Raw genomic sequence first — 14,810 nt, 5'->3', positions numbered from 1 at the left:
CCAGGAACAGGGGAGGCGGTCCAGCCACAAGAAGCTGGGAGAATTTAGGGTTAGGTCCAATGCCAACAGGGTAACCGACTGCCTCAGTTTACCCAGGACCAAGGGCTTCCTAGAATGTAGGTAAACTCCAGGCAAATGGGAAAAGAGAGCAGCAAGAAGAAAATCAAGGAGGGACTGCGTTGCAGATATCTTGCTCACTGCACACAATCCACATTCTCTTCCTCGCTGCCAGCAACATCCCCAACTTCCTTGGGAAGCCGCACCTCCCTCTGGAGTGGCTCTTGTCTCCCACCCTCAACCCCACCCCGGTTCCAGGAATGACCCTAACTGCCTGCAGCTGCCCCAAGCGGAAGAGCCCCATGGGTTCGGGGAAGAACACAAAACTCAGGCCCAAATGAGCCATCCAAGAAAACGCAAATCGCGACCACGGTGAGATACCAGTCACACGCACCAGCATGGCTCTTCGAAAGATAGCCCAGAACAAGTGTTGGCCACCAATGTGGAGAAACTGGAACCCTCACACACTACTGACGGGGACAGAAAATGGTGCAGCCCCTTTGGGAAAGAGTGGGCATTTCCTTTAAAAGTTAAATGCAGACACGGGGCGCCTGGGTGGCTCAGGCAGCTGAGCGCGGCTCAGGTCATGATCTCACGGTTTGTGGGTTCGAGCCCCATGTCGGGCTCTGTGCAGACAGCTCGGAACCTGCAGCCTGCTTCGGATTCTGTGTCTCCCTCCCTCTCTCTCTCTCTCTCTTAATCTGCCCCTTCCCCACTTGTTGTTCTGTCTGTCTCGCTCTCAAAAATAAATAAACATACAAAAATGTTAAGTTAAATGCAGAGTTAGCACAGAACCCATCCCTTGACATGCACCCAAGAGAACTGAAACCATACGTCCACACAAAAACTTGCACATCAGTGTTCTGACCAACATTATTCACAATGGCCATATGGTGGAAACGACCCAAATGTCCATCTACAGATGAGTGAATAACAAAATGTGGTCCATCTATCTGAAACCAGTAACAAAAGGCTATATATGCTATGATTCATTTATAGGAAGTGCCCAGAACGGGCAAATTCATAGAAACAGGAAGCAGAAAACAGGCTGGAGGGGAGGCAGGGAAGATTGGGGAGGGGGAGGGGGGGGGAGGGTCTCTTTAGGGTGATGAAAATACTCTGAAATGGGTCATGATGATGGCTGCACAACTCTGCGAACTACTAAAAACCACCGAATTGTAGGGGACCCTGGTGGGCCCAGTCAGCAGAGTGTGAGACTCTTGATTTCGGGGTGTGAGTCTGAGCCCCATGCTGGGTGTAGATGTACAGATTACTTAAAAACCTAAAAAATCCTTTCAAAAACCCGCCATTGAGTTGTAGTTCTTAAACGGATGTATTTTATGGTATGTGACCAGATCACAGTAAAGCTGTTATAAAAAATTTTTTTGAAAAGGAAAAAAAGGAAGAAACAAAAACAAAAACAAAAACAACCTTCATGCCCATGCCTGACGTTACGGCTCCCAAAACTAAAAATACTGACTGTCTGGCCATCGAATTGGAGGGTGTGATGCTAAGTGAAATAAGTCAGTTAGAAAAAGATAGAGATCATATGTTTTCACTCATATGTGGAACTTGAGACACTTAACAGAAGACCATGGGGGAGGGGGAGGGGAAAAAATAGTTCCAAACTATCCAGACAGAGAGGGAGGCAAACCGTAAGAGACTTTTATTTTTATTTTCATTTTTTTTTCACTTGAACTGATATTTCTTTTCTTTTTCTTTTTTTTTTTTTAATAATGTTTACCTATTTTATTATTTTTGAGAGACAGAGACAGAATGCGAGTGGGTTAGGGGCAGAGAGAGGGGGAGACGCAGAATCCGAAACAGGCTCCAGGCTCCGAGCGGTCAGCACAGAGCCCGACGTGGGGCCCGAACTCAGGGACCGTGAGATCATGACCTGAGCCGAAGTCGGACGCCCAACCAACTGAGCCACCCAGGCACCCCGTAAGAGACTTTTAAGTATAAACAAACTGAGGGTTGATGGGGGGGAGCGGGGAGAGGGGAGTGGGTGGTGGGCATTGAGGAGGGCACTTGTCGGGATGAGCACTGCGTGTTGTACATAAGCGATGAACCACGGGAATCTACTCCCGAAACCAAGAGCACACGGTATGCACCCCGCATGTTAGCCAATTTGACAATAAATTAGATTAAAAAAATGATAATAAATGTTAACATTTCTCCATTAAAAAAAAAAAAAAAGATGAAGGAAAGAAAATGACCTCTGACCTAAGTGGTTGTCCTCAACTGTAGACGGTTGATTCCAGGGCCCAACAGTCTGGATTTAAGTGCTGCACGTGTGACCCTGACCAACTCCACTGGCTGCTGCGCTGTCCACGCTTCTGGCCGTAAGCGGAGACGCTAACGGATCCCACCGGGTCGGGTCACCGTGCAGTTTGAATGGATGATTGCAAAGGACTCAGCACAATGTCTGGGACAGGGGAAGGGCTCAGTCAAAGCCAGGGAGGTGACGCGATTTCTCTGAAGACACACGGTAAAGGGGAGAACTGTCCCCGGTCAGAGGCAAGCCCCGGCCAGGGCATCTCCCAGCAGGAGCAGCCCGCGAGCCCTTCTGGGGACACAGATCTACCCCCACGGTATTGCAGGCGTGGCTTAGAGCAGGGGCTGGCCAATTCCGGCCCACTGTTTCACGGGTCCTGAGAGGCACGGCATTACATGCGTTTGACATGTCTGAAACGGGGATGCGTCTGACAAGCCGCACCAACTTACAGTGAGACCCGGCAGCATCGTTTTCTTTTTCAGCAGCCACAAAAATAACGGGGTTGCCTAATCCCGTCTCAGACGTGATAAACTATGATAAATGAGACACGCCTGTGTGTTAAGCGCTTAATATGTGCATCCTTGGCTACTTTTTTGATCTCCTGAGATTCCACATCTTGTGCGGTCACCCGTCACCCTGCCCGGTGTCTGGGTGTAAACAAAAAGTTACTTATTAAGGTTCGACGTGATTTCTCCCCAGTCGCAGGTAACTCTGTCTAAAGCGAAACGGGTCTCCTGTCCCCTTGAAGGACAGAGCTGAGAAAGCAATGTGAGAGACTGAGGAAATAAGTGAGTTTGTAGACTGGCATTTCTATCCCACCTCCCTGGAAAGCTATAAATCAAGGCTTTGAGTCCTAATGACAAAGCATCGAATAGGAAAAGCCTTGGGCTAAAATTTAAGAAGAAGAAGAGGGTGGGGCACCTGGGGGGCTGAAACATTGGTTTCAGCTCATGTCGTGATCCCTTGGTGGGTTCGAGCCCCGAGTGCTGGCAGCTTGGAGCCTACTTGGGATTCTCTCTCTCTCTCTCTCTCTCTCTCTCTCTCTCTCTCTCTCCTCCCATTTGTGCTATTTTTGTCGCTCTCAAAATAAATAAATAAAAAAGACAAAGGGAGTACCAATGACAGCTCGGAAGCACATGTCCAAGCATCAAGGGTCTTACCTCATCACCATACCGTCGGTAACTCACTTCATACAGCACGATCAATCCATTGGGTTCTTTAGGCTCTTGCCACATCAAGTGAACCACGTTGTTCTCGAAGATTTCATGGGTCACAGGGCCAACAATGTCGTCTGCCTTGGCTGTAAGGAGCAGTGGTTAGAGGCAGGCACCTGACCTCTGGATCAAATCCCACCCCCACCGCCCCCAGCTGAGCAACCTCAAGCCACTCGCATAACTTTCCCATGTTCCATTTGCCATGTGGGAGAAGGGACACTTCAAACTCACTTTGCAGGACCGTCCACATATCTATCTATCCATCTATCCGTCTATCTCATATCCCACTGGTTCTGCTTCTCTGGAGAACCCTGATTAATACAATACGTATATGCATTTCTTAATTTTACTTTATTTCCCTTATGGCTGTGTGCATTTGCTAGTTTCCATAGTGGCTACGTATGACTCGTGTAATCAAAAAAAATAGTAACAGCAGGGGCGCCTGGGTGAGTCAGTCAACCACCTAACTTTGGCTCAGGTCATGATCTCAGTTTCGTGAGTTCCAACCCTGCATCAGGCTCACTGCTGTTAGTGCAGAACCCGCTTCAGATCCTCTGTCCCTCTCCCTCTCTCTCTCTCTCTCTCTCTCTCTCTCTCTCTCTCTCTGCACTTCCTCCACTCATGCCCTCTCAAAAATGAATAAACATGAAAAAATAATAATAATAAAGGTAAATACCGATGGACCCTCAGGGCATTATGCTAAGTGAAATAAGCCAGGCAGAGAAAGACAAATACTGTATGATCTCACGCATATGCGGAATCTAAAAAAGGAGAACTCACAGAGAACAGAGACCAGAATGGTGGTTACCAGGGGCTGGGGAGTAATGCAAAGATATTAGTCAAAAGGGACAAACTTCCAGCTTAGGAGAGGAATTAAGTGGTAGAGAGGTAACGCGTAGCATGGTGACTACAGTTAACAACACTCTAGTACCTACTCTGAAGCTGCTAAGAGAGTAGACCTGAAGTGTCCTCACTACGAAAGAAGAAATGGCAATCACGTATCGTGATGCAGACGTCAGCTGCCCCTCTGGTGGTAATCGTCCTGCCATACGTACGAGTATCGAATCAACACACAAGTACGCCTTCAACTTACACAATGTTGTATGTCAACTGTAGCTCAATAAAGCTGGGCACAAATACAAATGACAGGGCTGCCTGGGTGACTCGGTTGGTTAAGCGTCTGACTTGGGCTCAGATCACGACCTCGTGGTTCGTGAGTTCGAGCCCCATGTCGGGCTCTGGGCTGACAGCTTGGAGCCTGGAGCCTGCTTTGGATCCTGTGTCTCCTTCTCTCTCTGCCCCTCCCCTGCTCACGCTCTGTCTCTCTCTCGCTTCAAAAAGAAATAAAACTATAAATAAGTAAATAAAAATAAAAATAAAAGGGGCGTCTGGGTGGCTCAGTCGGCTGAGTGCCAGACTTCGGCTCAGGTCATGATCTCGCAGTTCATGAATTTGAGCCCTGTGTCAGGCTCTGTGCTGACACCTCGGAGCCTGGAACCTGCTTTGGATTCTATGTCTCCTCTCTGTCTGACCCTCCCCTGCTTGCACTCTGTCTTTCTCTCTCTCTCTCTCAAAAAGAAGTAAACGCATAAAAAAATTTTTAAAATAAGTAAACTCAGAAACGATGAAGGCAAATCCGCTCCAGCAGGCAGAGGGCTTCAGCCTGGGGCTCTGGGCACCACCACCCACCTTCGGGCATGGTCCTGGCGCTGACGTAGGCGGCCACGCTGCACCTCTCCTCGGGGGCATCTTGGTTGCAAGCCTGCAGCTCGATGCGGTAGCCAGTGAAGTGACGCAGGCCGGAGATGACCAGAGACTCTTTGTTCACCACCTTCTCGAAGGGCTTGTGCTCTTCCGGGCTCGTGGGCACGCTGCTGGAAGTGTTGGGGAAACCAGGCACCGTGGGCACGGCGGCGGTCACGTTCCCAGCGTCGGCGAGGGCCCTGCGCTTCCGCGACGGCCTGTCACGACAGCGGGACACAGGCGGTCACACGATCCCCATGTTTAAAAAGAGAAAACCGTGGATGCTGGAGCATCAAAGGCTCAAAATCAAAGACCGCGGTGCAGCGGAGATGCGAGCAGGCACACAGATCAAATGCAGGTTGCCAGGAATTACAACCCGGAGCGGCTGCCCTCGGGGTGAGGGGGTGGGGAGCAGGGCGCCCCAGGACCACGAGCGGCAGCCCCACACCAACATTCCCCTGCATGTGCTTGATTTCAGGTTTTCACTGTGCCGATGGCTCAGCCACCCAGGCTCAGTGTTAAGAATAAGATGCCCGAAGCATGTGAGAGTCTAGGTTTTCGGGAACCCTGTCACACAGCATGGACCCAACACCTCCAACTACCGGCCAGCATCAGCAGTGTAAACGGGGAAAAATGCATCTTCTAGTTCTTATTTTCCGTTTAGGGCGTCTGCATAATATGAGCGACTGATTTTTCATTCTTGGGTTAAAGAAAAAAAATCTTATCACTCAAGTTGGTAAGGGGAACTCCAAAAAAAAGCCCCCCAAAACAAAAAAAAATGCAGTCGACACACGTTTTCCCCCCATTTAAGAGGATATAAGAAACGCAATTGCCTAAAAATTTATAAACACACACCAAACAAAAGCATAAAGAAAATTCAAATTATTCACCATCCCACCGTCCGCTGTTTCCTGTGGGCAATTTTTTTTTTTCTGGAAATATTATGTGCAGGTATAAAGAGCTGGCTTTATGACCCTTTGTTCCCTTCTTGTATCGAACACATTCCTCAAATACTTTCCTTCGAACATAATGCCTTAAGTACTGAGCACAGAATTTATGATTTTTTCTTTTTCAACGTGAAGGTTTTCCCCTCCTTGCTACCCAAGCGCTGCCTGCTCACGGCAGAAAACTTGGAACACTGGAAAATATTCAATTGGATGCGTGAGCCAGAATTTACTAACCGTCCTCCTATGTTACCTAATACAGACCTACCTCATGGTATTACGTTTTTGCATCACTGCGTTTCACAAGATTCAGCTCTTTTACCGATTGACGGGTTGGGGCGTCCCTGTAACAGGCGGGTCTACTGGCACCATTTTTTTGCCAACAGCGCTTCCTCACTTTGGGTCTCTGTGTCACCTTCGGGTGATTCTCATCATGGTATGTTTCAAAGGTTCTCAGTATTCTTATATTTGTTACAGGGATCGATGATCAGTGCTTACTACTTGGGGAAAGCCCACATGATGGTTTGTGTCTTCTAGCAAGGTTTGTAAATGAAGGTATGTACGTCGTTTTGTCAGACATAATGCCCCTGCACACACCCAACAGACTACAGTGTGGTATAAACATAACATTTACACACATGGAGAAACCAAAAAATTCACGTGACCTGCTTTATTGCGATATCCGTTTACCACAGGGGTCTGGAACCAAACCCGCAATGCCCCCGAGGCATGCCTGCGTAAGTGTCCCAGGTTTTTTTTTTTCTTTTCTTTTTTTGGTTATTGTAAATATTGCTTCGATCGTTGTCTGATTGTCTTATTAGATCCTAAAAGTAGACTCTTAGAAATCACTAGGCTGTATCTGTTCATCCCTATGGCGAAACTGCTCTCCAGGAGCTTTGTATTGACCTGGGGTCTCCCCAGCAGCCCCTCAAAACTGCATCTCAGGACCACCACATCAATGCTGAGGGTTACAGGGTTTCCTGGGGTTTTGTTTCGTTTCAGATTTTGAACCAAGAGACTCCATATTTTTTTTTCATATTCTGTTTTTATAGTCTAACTATTGCTAGTATACCTACTGGCTTTTTGTTTATTTACATTGTAACTCTCTTTCCCAAGCTCTGCTCTAAGAGCGTCAGAGTTGATATTCTTGGGTTTTCAAGGAACACACTAGAAAAAGAGTCAGCAAACTCTTCCTGCAAATGCTAGAAAGTAAATATTTTGGATTTTGTAGGACACACGGTCCACCTCTCTACTCAACTTTCAATGGCTTCCCAGCTATTGTGGCTTGGAAGCAGCCATAGACAAAATATAAAGATGGGTGTGGCTGCATTCCAATGAAACTTCATTGACAAAAACGGGCAGCCAGCCTGCACACCTAGCTCGTCTACCCCTGCCCTAGGCTATCCGCAAACACAAGTGACCTTATTTCCCACAATCCATTCTTTACTATTCTAATTTCTATTTTGTATCTTATTGCATTGGCTGGATACCCAGGAAAATGTTAATTAGTAACGATGACACAGAGCTTCCTTCTAACTATGACTGGGAGCGCTTCAGTACAATGTTACCTCGGCTGTTGGTTTCATCTAGATAATATTTACCTTGTAGCAGAAGCATTCCACTCCTACTTTTATACGAGGCCTCTTCTTGTTTCCCTCAGTTAGAAATTTTTTTTTTTTAATGTTTATTTATTTTTGAGAGAGACAGAGACAGAATGCAAGTGGGTTAGGGGCAGAGAGAGAGGGAGACACAGAATCAGAAGCAGGCTCCAGGCTCTGAGCGGTCAGCGCAGAGCTCGACGCGGGGCTCGAACCCACGAGCCGTAAGATCATGACCTGAGCCAAAGTCGGACGCTCAACCGACTGAGCCACCCAGGCGCCCCTCGGTTAGGAATTTTTAATTAACACTGTTGAATGAGATTATCATACGATTTTCCTCTTTGGACCTCTTGATGAATTACCCTATCTCCTGATCATAAACCATCGTCACACTTCTGAGTTAAACAAAATTGTCAGCATGCTGTTTCAATCAGGACATACGGATCTAAAGTCTCACGTTAGCTGGTCCTGGGGTTTCTGTTAATGTAGCATCTTCACCTGTGTCTGCTAAGGGGTATCATGTTAGTTTCATAAAACAACCTGGAAAGAGTTCCATAAATTGGTATGCTCTGAGAAGTTTCTATATTACAGCAAATAGTTGCTCTTTCAGAATTTCAAATAACTCACCTGTAAAACTCTCTGGGTCTAGGGCCTTTTTGTGACATAATTTTTTTAAGGTGTTGACCTGTAATTTTTAGTCATTTTCCAAGGTTATTAGAATATTTAATTTTTTCAACTTCTTCTAGAATCAGATCAAATTAAAACTTCCCTCTTCACCGAAAGCTTCAAATTGAAGAACACAACACTGTCCAGGAAATTCAACATGAAAATCTTCCTTCGACCCTAGTTTTCTGTCTCCTGCCTTACTTCTAATTATTTGTGATTTTCATCCTTAGATTTACAAGTTCAGCGATCTTGATTTCCCCTCCCCTACAATTTGTATTTTCACCTTTTTAAGTTGTTTCTTAACTTCCAAAATCACTGAAGGCTACTGACTTGCATCGACGCCCAGTGTTGGCGATATTCTATGAGTTCAAGGTATGTGATACTCTCATTTGCACTCTTGTCCAAATGGACTTTAATGAAAGTCTCTCCACGTCTGCTTCTCCCAAAAGGTATCAAAGTGATTGACTTTCAATCACCAGGAAGAAGTTCTCTGCTCAAATGCTTGAGGTCAATTTTTAGTCTTTACCGTAGTCAGAAAACGTGTGGTCAGAAAACGAACCCTCCTTGGGGGCGCACGTGTTATGATTTTCTGTTGGGCCAAAAGACCAGTGAAATTCTTGGGTGAAAACCAAAGATAGACCCATGTCAGCAAGATTCAGAACACTTCCTTCCATCCAGGCACAAACGGGCCAGCTGACCAGGACGCTGGTGCCTCATGAGTAACTACTGAGAAATGGGTGTCTGAACAATGGGAAACATGGAAGGTTGTCATCAAATGAGCCGAATGTATACACAGTGGTTCCCCTTTACCCACAGTCTGGGCCCTCAGTGTCCACTGCCTACACACCCCACAGGCTCACACTGGTCCCCTGGTCACTGCTCAGGGACAAGTGCGCTCCTGGCGTTGTGAGCCCAGAGACCAGAGATGCCGCTCAACACCCCACCATGCACAGGGCGGGCCCCACAGCGGACAGCGATCTGGCCCTAAATGTGAGTACATCTGAGCTTGAGAAACCTGGGTCTGGACCAAAGCCTCAAATTTCTAGGCCTTTCTTTTCTATAGATTATATCCCAAGTGGCCGCTAGAGGTCAGACCAGCGCCACACACACATGCCCGAAAATAAACAAGGGAACCCACTGTGAGACAATGAAATCCCTCCACATGGCCCTGATCTGCCTTTCTAGCCTCCCCTCTGGTCTCCCCCTGCCCCCCAAGAGCCCGTGACTCATCCTGAGGCCCTGCCCTTCCCTGGCATCTCTCCGCCTGTCCTCAGTGGGGTTCTGTGATACGGCACACCTCTGCTCACGCCCGCAATGCTGCACCTGTCACCCCAGATCAAAACGCTCTGTCTACACCGTAGATGTTAAGAAATTAACATTTCGCAGGTGGATGCACGGAGGGGGATGTTTGGCATCTCAGAGGTACCCACAAATTACCCCTTCCCTCCTGTGTGTGTGTGTGTGTGTGTGTGTGTTTTAAGTAAAACTCTGTGCCCAATGTGGGGTTTGAACTCCCAACCCGGAGATCAAGAGTCGCATGCTCTACAGACTGAACCAGCCAGGCGCCCCTTGATTCTGTGTTTTAGTAAGAGTGTGTTAGTGAAGATTTTTTTCCCCGACACTCATGCCCAGATCCCATTTCAGGGTGAAGGCAGCTGACGTATGGACTCATGAAGCCTCTGGTAAGGGCAGAGCAGACTGTCACATGCATCAAGCCACAGAAGCCCCTGGAGTCTCAAAGGCACACAGCATGCTTCCTGCCCTGTCTGGCCGGCTGGCCCTGCACCGAGAAGCTGCCAGTGGCCACGCAGACATTCTGCACGTGAGTCGTACCTACTGTCCTCAGCACCAGGGCTTGAAAAGGATTTTCTGTGGAAACAAAACCAACCACTTTGAGGACAGACAGAACTCCTTCAGAGAGACCTCTTCCTTCCGATACTCTGGGAGCCACACTTCCTCCGAGCAGACCAAGGGCGCCCTGCCCTTCGCCGTGGACCACTCATCCCAACAACCGAATCACATCTTCTCCAGCAGGTGCAGAGAACACAGAAAGGGGGGCGGGGGCAGGAATCAGAGAAAGTACCCGCCAGAGACCCGGCCAGCCGGGATCCCCCTCGGATGTCAAACGTGATCACATTTAAACATCACAGGTGACTTGGCCGTTTGCTCGAGCCCAGCAGCGTTTTGTTTTTAACCAGTAAAAGAGTAGCTGCCTCAATGCCTGGGCTGTGCCGTGAAGCGCTCTTTTGGACTCAAGGTCACCGAGGAAAAACACAAGAAAGAATTTTTTTTTTTTTTAAATGTCACATCTCGATGGTTCTGGGGACACATCTATTTGCGTGAGGAGCGACGGCAGGCATTTGAAAGGAGCCGTTTTAGAGTCTTCCTTTATCCCAGTGTCAGCGTTCTGGGGTTTCGATCCACTTTGGAAATGGCCCTGTGCCTCAGATATTTCTGGGTAGTCCATCTGCCGAGGTCTGTAAGGGGAGTGAGGCAGGACGTGGCTCACAGCCTACGGTCGCTCACTGGCTGCCGTAACCTGGGGCAGAGGACTCTCCAGCTGAGAAACCCAGGCTTTGGATCCAAAAAAGAGGAAGCGACTGGGGGCCCCTGGGAGGCTCTGTCAGTTGAGCGTCCGACTTCCGCTCAGGTCACGATCTCACGGTGTGTGGGTTCAAGCCCCGCGTCGGACTCTGTGCTGACACCTCAGAACCTAGAGCCTGCTTCCGATTCTGTGTGTGTGTCTCTCTCTGTCCCTTCCCCATTTGTGCTCTCTCTCTCTCTCTCTCTCTCTCTCAAAAATAAACGAAGTGACTGCAAAGAGTCACGAAACCCTGTGATGCACGCAGCACTGCTGGGGTTAGGGGGGTGGAGGCAGGGATACTGTTTGTCATCCCCCAGCACACGGGACGGCCCCACGGCAAAGGAGGGGGCTGGCTCCAAACACCGAGAGTGTCAAGGCTGAGAAGCCTGGGTGACTCACGTGCTCTCAGCGTCCTAGGAAATAGGAACCGTGATTATCTGCACTTGCCAGACAAGTAAGCTTGAGGCCTCGAAAGAAACGTGCCGTGTACCTAAATGTCTGTGCAGACAGCCGACTAGCCTCGAGTCATTTTCGCTGCAAACCCTCTCACATCGGATGGGATGTCAATAAGTCCCTTCATTCACCGAAGGAAACCCAACCTTAAACAGGAGAAGCCTCCAGGTTTTGAAGATGCCGTAGAAATTTCCAGAAGGATGAGACAGCTGCATAGATGAACAAGGAGCATGGGCCCGGGGGGGCCCTCCTCAGGGGTGTGCCTCAATAATCTAACGGAGCTCGTTTGAGAAGTCAGATGGCAGCCCACGGGTGGGACGAAGGGTTTGGGCCACGTCGGGGAGCAAATGCTGAGGGTTTTTTTGTTTTTGTTTTTGTTTTAACTTTTCGCCGTTTGGGGTGACTATTCCTGAAAAGGCTTCTCCTGAATCTCCCTCTTTACCTGCCCACCCTCTGGGCGCCCGCTTCATCTTGTTCCCCAGGGAATGACCCCCAACACCAAGCCAATGAAAGGTCCTGACCTGGGCACGAAAACCACATTGTGCAGGTAATCCTCGAACGTCTTCCTGAAAGAGGACTCCTCCAGCTCCTTCAGGATCTGAGAGTCGGTCTTGGGACACGAGCAGCATTCGCCAGCGGACTCCTCGTACTCACTCTGATTGTGCTTCTGGGAGCCCTCGGACTCGAACGGCGGGGACCAGGTCCGGGAAGGCAGCTTCAACCCTAGAGACGGGCAGAGCAGGTGGCCTGAGATCTCTCCCCGCCTGACCCCACAACACACACGCAGCCAAGGGGGGGGTCTTCTCAGAGGGGCTGGGCACACGGGGCAGCCATACAGGTCCGTGCGTTCCAGAAACTGTGAGACACCATAATCCCATCAGGCTGGAGACCATAAGGTAACTAGGCATGACCCTGCCTCATGGGACTTACAATCTAGTGAATGTGGATGGAGGGCTCCACAGTAAACTAATAAATACGTATGTCATGAGTCAGCTGGCAGGGTAAAAGGACAGAGGATGCCTGGGGGTGCTGTTTTTCATGAGGTGGTCTCAGAGAAAGCGACCGCTGAGCAGTTCCAAACTAAGTAAAGGAGTGAGCTATGCACATACCTTGGTGCAAGCAGTTCAGATGGTGCAAAAAGCAAGTGCAAAGGCCCTGTGGTAGGAATTTCCTTGGCATGCCGAAAGACAGCCCCCCCCCCCACCTGCTTGCATTGTCTCTCTCTCTTTCTCAAAAATAAATAAAAGCATTTTTTAAAAATTTAAAAAAAATAAGCACAGAAAAAGGAATCAGAAAAAAAAAAGAGAGAGAGAGAACACCAACTGCTGGAAGGTAGTGTCCTAAAAACACAAAGGTTTTTTTTTTTTAATTTTTTTGGAAATTTATTTATTTTTGAGAGAGAGAGAGAGAGAGAGAGCGAGCATGAGCAGGCAAGGGGCCAAAAGAGAGGGAGACACAGAATCCGAAGCAGGTTCCATGCTCTGAGCTGTCAGCACCGCGCCCGACGCAGGGCTCAAACCCACAGACCGCGAGATCACGACTGGGACTGAAGTTGCATCCTTAACCTACTAAGTCACCCAGGTGCCCCCAAAGTTGCTAAGTGCCACACTGGCTGTGTCTTGACCCGAGTCCAGTCCCAGGGGTGCCTGCCATCCATCGGGTGGGCACAGCCACACTTCTGATGCAACCAGGCACATAAAAGCTACTTTCTCCAGGCACAATCCACGAAGGGCCCTGGGATTCACCTATCCTGCAGCCAGCCCTGGTGCCTGCAGCCTCCCAGGAGCTCCTGAGCATTTTTCTTCTCCCCCTGAATGCGTCCTGGAGACAATGGGCTCGAAGTACCTTCCCGTGAATGGTGAGTATCCATTCGGAAGCCCAAGTATTTATACAGCTGTGAAAGCCTACAAGGGACTCTTAAAAATACTTGGGACGTGTATTAATAGACACGGACTGACCTGGCTGGGTTAACCATTAAAGGGACTGGTAATGGCATTATAAATGGAAGAAAAAGGTAGGATTTCCTGAGTGAGGGAGGCTGCTAAGAATTTTCTGGAGAGGAAAGGACCTTTCATGAGGTCAGACACAGCTCCTCACCCCCCGTTACCCTTTCTGGCACCCACGGCAGGGCACTTAGTGCCGCGTGGTTTTTCTCTGACTACGCAGTAAAAGTCTGGGTGACGGGGCACCTAGGGACAGTCCCGTCCACAGAGACGGGAGGCAGATGGTGGGAGCCAGGGCCTGGGGGAGTCAGTGTTTCATGGGGACAGAGTTTGGGGAGATGAGAAAGTTCTAGAGCTGGATGGTCACGATGGTCACCCAACAGTGCGAATGGGCTTTAATGCCACAGACCTGGACACTTAGAAAAGGCTAAGATGGTCCATTTTATGTTATATATACTTTACCATAATTTTTTAAAATGCAGTTGAGGGCGCCTGGGTGGCTCAGTCGGTTAAGCATCTGACTTCGGCTCAGGTCATGATCTTACAGTTCGTGGGTTCTACCCCCGCGCTGGGTAGAGCTCGAGCCTCACTTCAGGCGAGTCCCACTTCTCTCTCTCCGCCCCTCGCTCACTTGCGCCCTCCCCTCCCCGCCCCCCAATAAAAATGCAGTTGATAACACTGCAGTGTATAACTGAAATATGCTAGGGGAACAGAACTTAAATGTTCTCAGACACACAGACAAAAAAGATAAAGACAGGAGGTAATGGATGTATTAACTAACTACCTGGGAAAAATCCCTTTACAGCATGTATGTATATCAAAATCATCCCAATGGACACTTTCACTACCTTCTGATTTTGCCTTTAAATATCTTACAACTCAAACATACCTCAATAAAGCCGAGTGGGAGGGAAAAACATAGCTGATACTAATAGGAAACCAGTTCTGGTCGCGGGGAGCAAGCTCACTTATTGTGTGTATTTTTTTAATTGTGGTAAAATACACATAACATAAAACTTACCATCTTAGTCGTTTTTAAAAACGTACAGCTCAGGGGCATTAAGCACATTCACACTGTCATGCTCCCACCCCCACCATCCACCGCCAGAACCTTCCATCTTCCCCAAACTGAAACTCTGTCCCCATGAAACAGGGATTTCCCCGTCCCCTCCCCCACCCCTGGGGCCCACCATCTACTCTCTGTCTCCATGGATGGGACTCCTCTAGGGACCTCCAATGAGTGGAATCATACAAAATCTGCTCCTTAGTAAGTTTATTTTTAATTACATAAACTTTGTGATCATTACAAATTAAGCCATTTTTTTTAATG

General features: G+C 48.5%; 1 protein-coding gene across 1 annotated transcript in view; it reads right to left on the bottom strand.

Annotated features, from left to right (window-relative positions):
- The window catches only part of INSR (insulin receptor), a 137,489-nt gene that overhangs the window by 21,084 nt on the left and 101,595 nt on the right, over positions 1-14,810 (bottom strand). Inside the window, 4 exon segments of the mRNA XM_053896637.1 lie at positions 3,496-3,635; positions 5,239-5,510; positions 10,334-10,369; positions 12,059-12,260. Of these exon segments, the coding sequence (XP_053752612.1) occupies positions 3,496-3,635; positions 5,239-5,510; positions 10,334-10,369; positions 12,059-12,260 (650 nt within the window).

This window comes from Panthera pardus, unplaced genomic scaffold (genome assembly GCF_024362965.1).
Source record: "Panthera pardus isolate Hobbes unplaced genomic scaffold, ASM2436296v1 HiC_scaffold_8, whole genome shotgun sequence".
In the NCBI taxonomy this organism is placed as follows: Eukaryota; Metazoa; Chordata; class Mammalia; order Carnivora; family Felidae; genus Panthera; species Panthera pardus.
The sequence above is the reverse complement of the archived record's forward strand: the minus strand, read 5'-3'. Positions and strand labels throughout refer to the sequence as shown.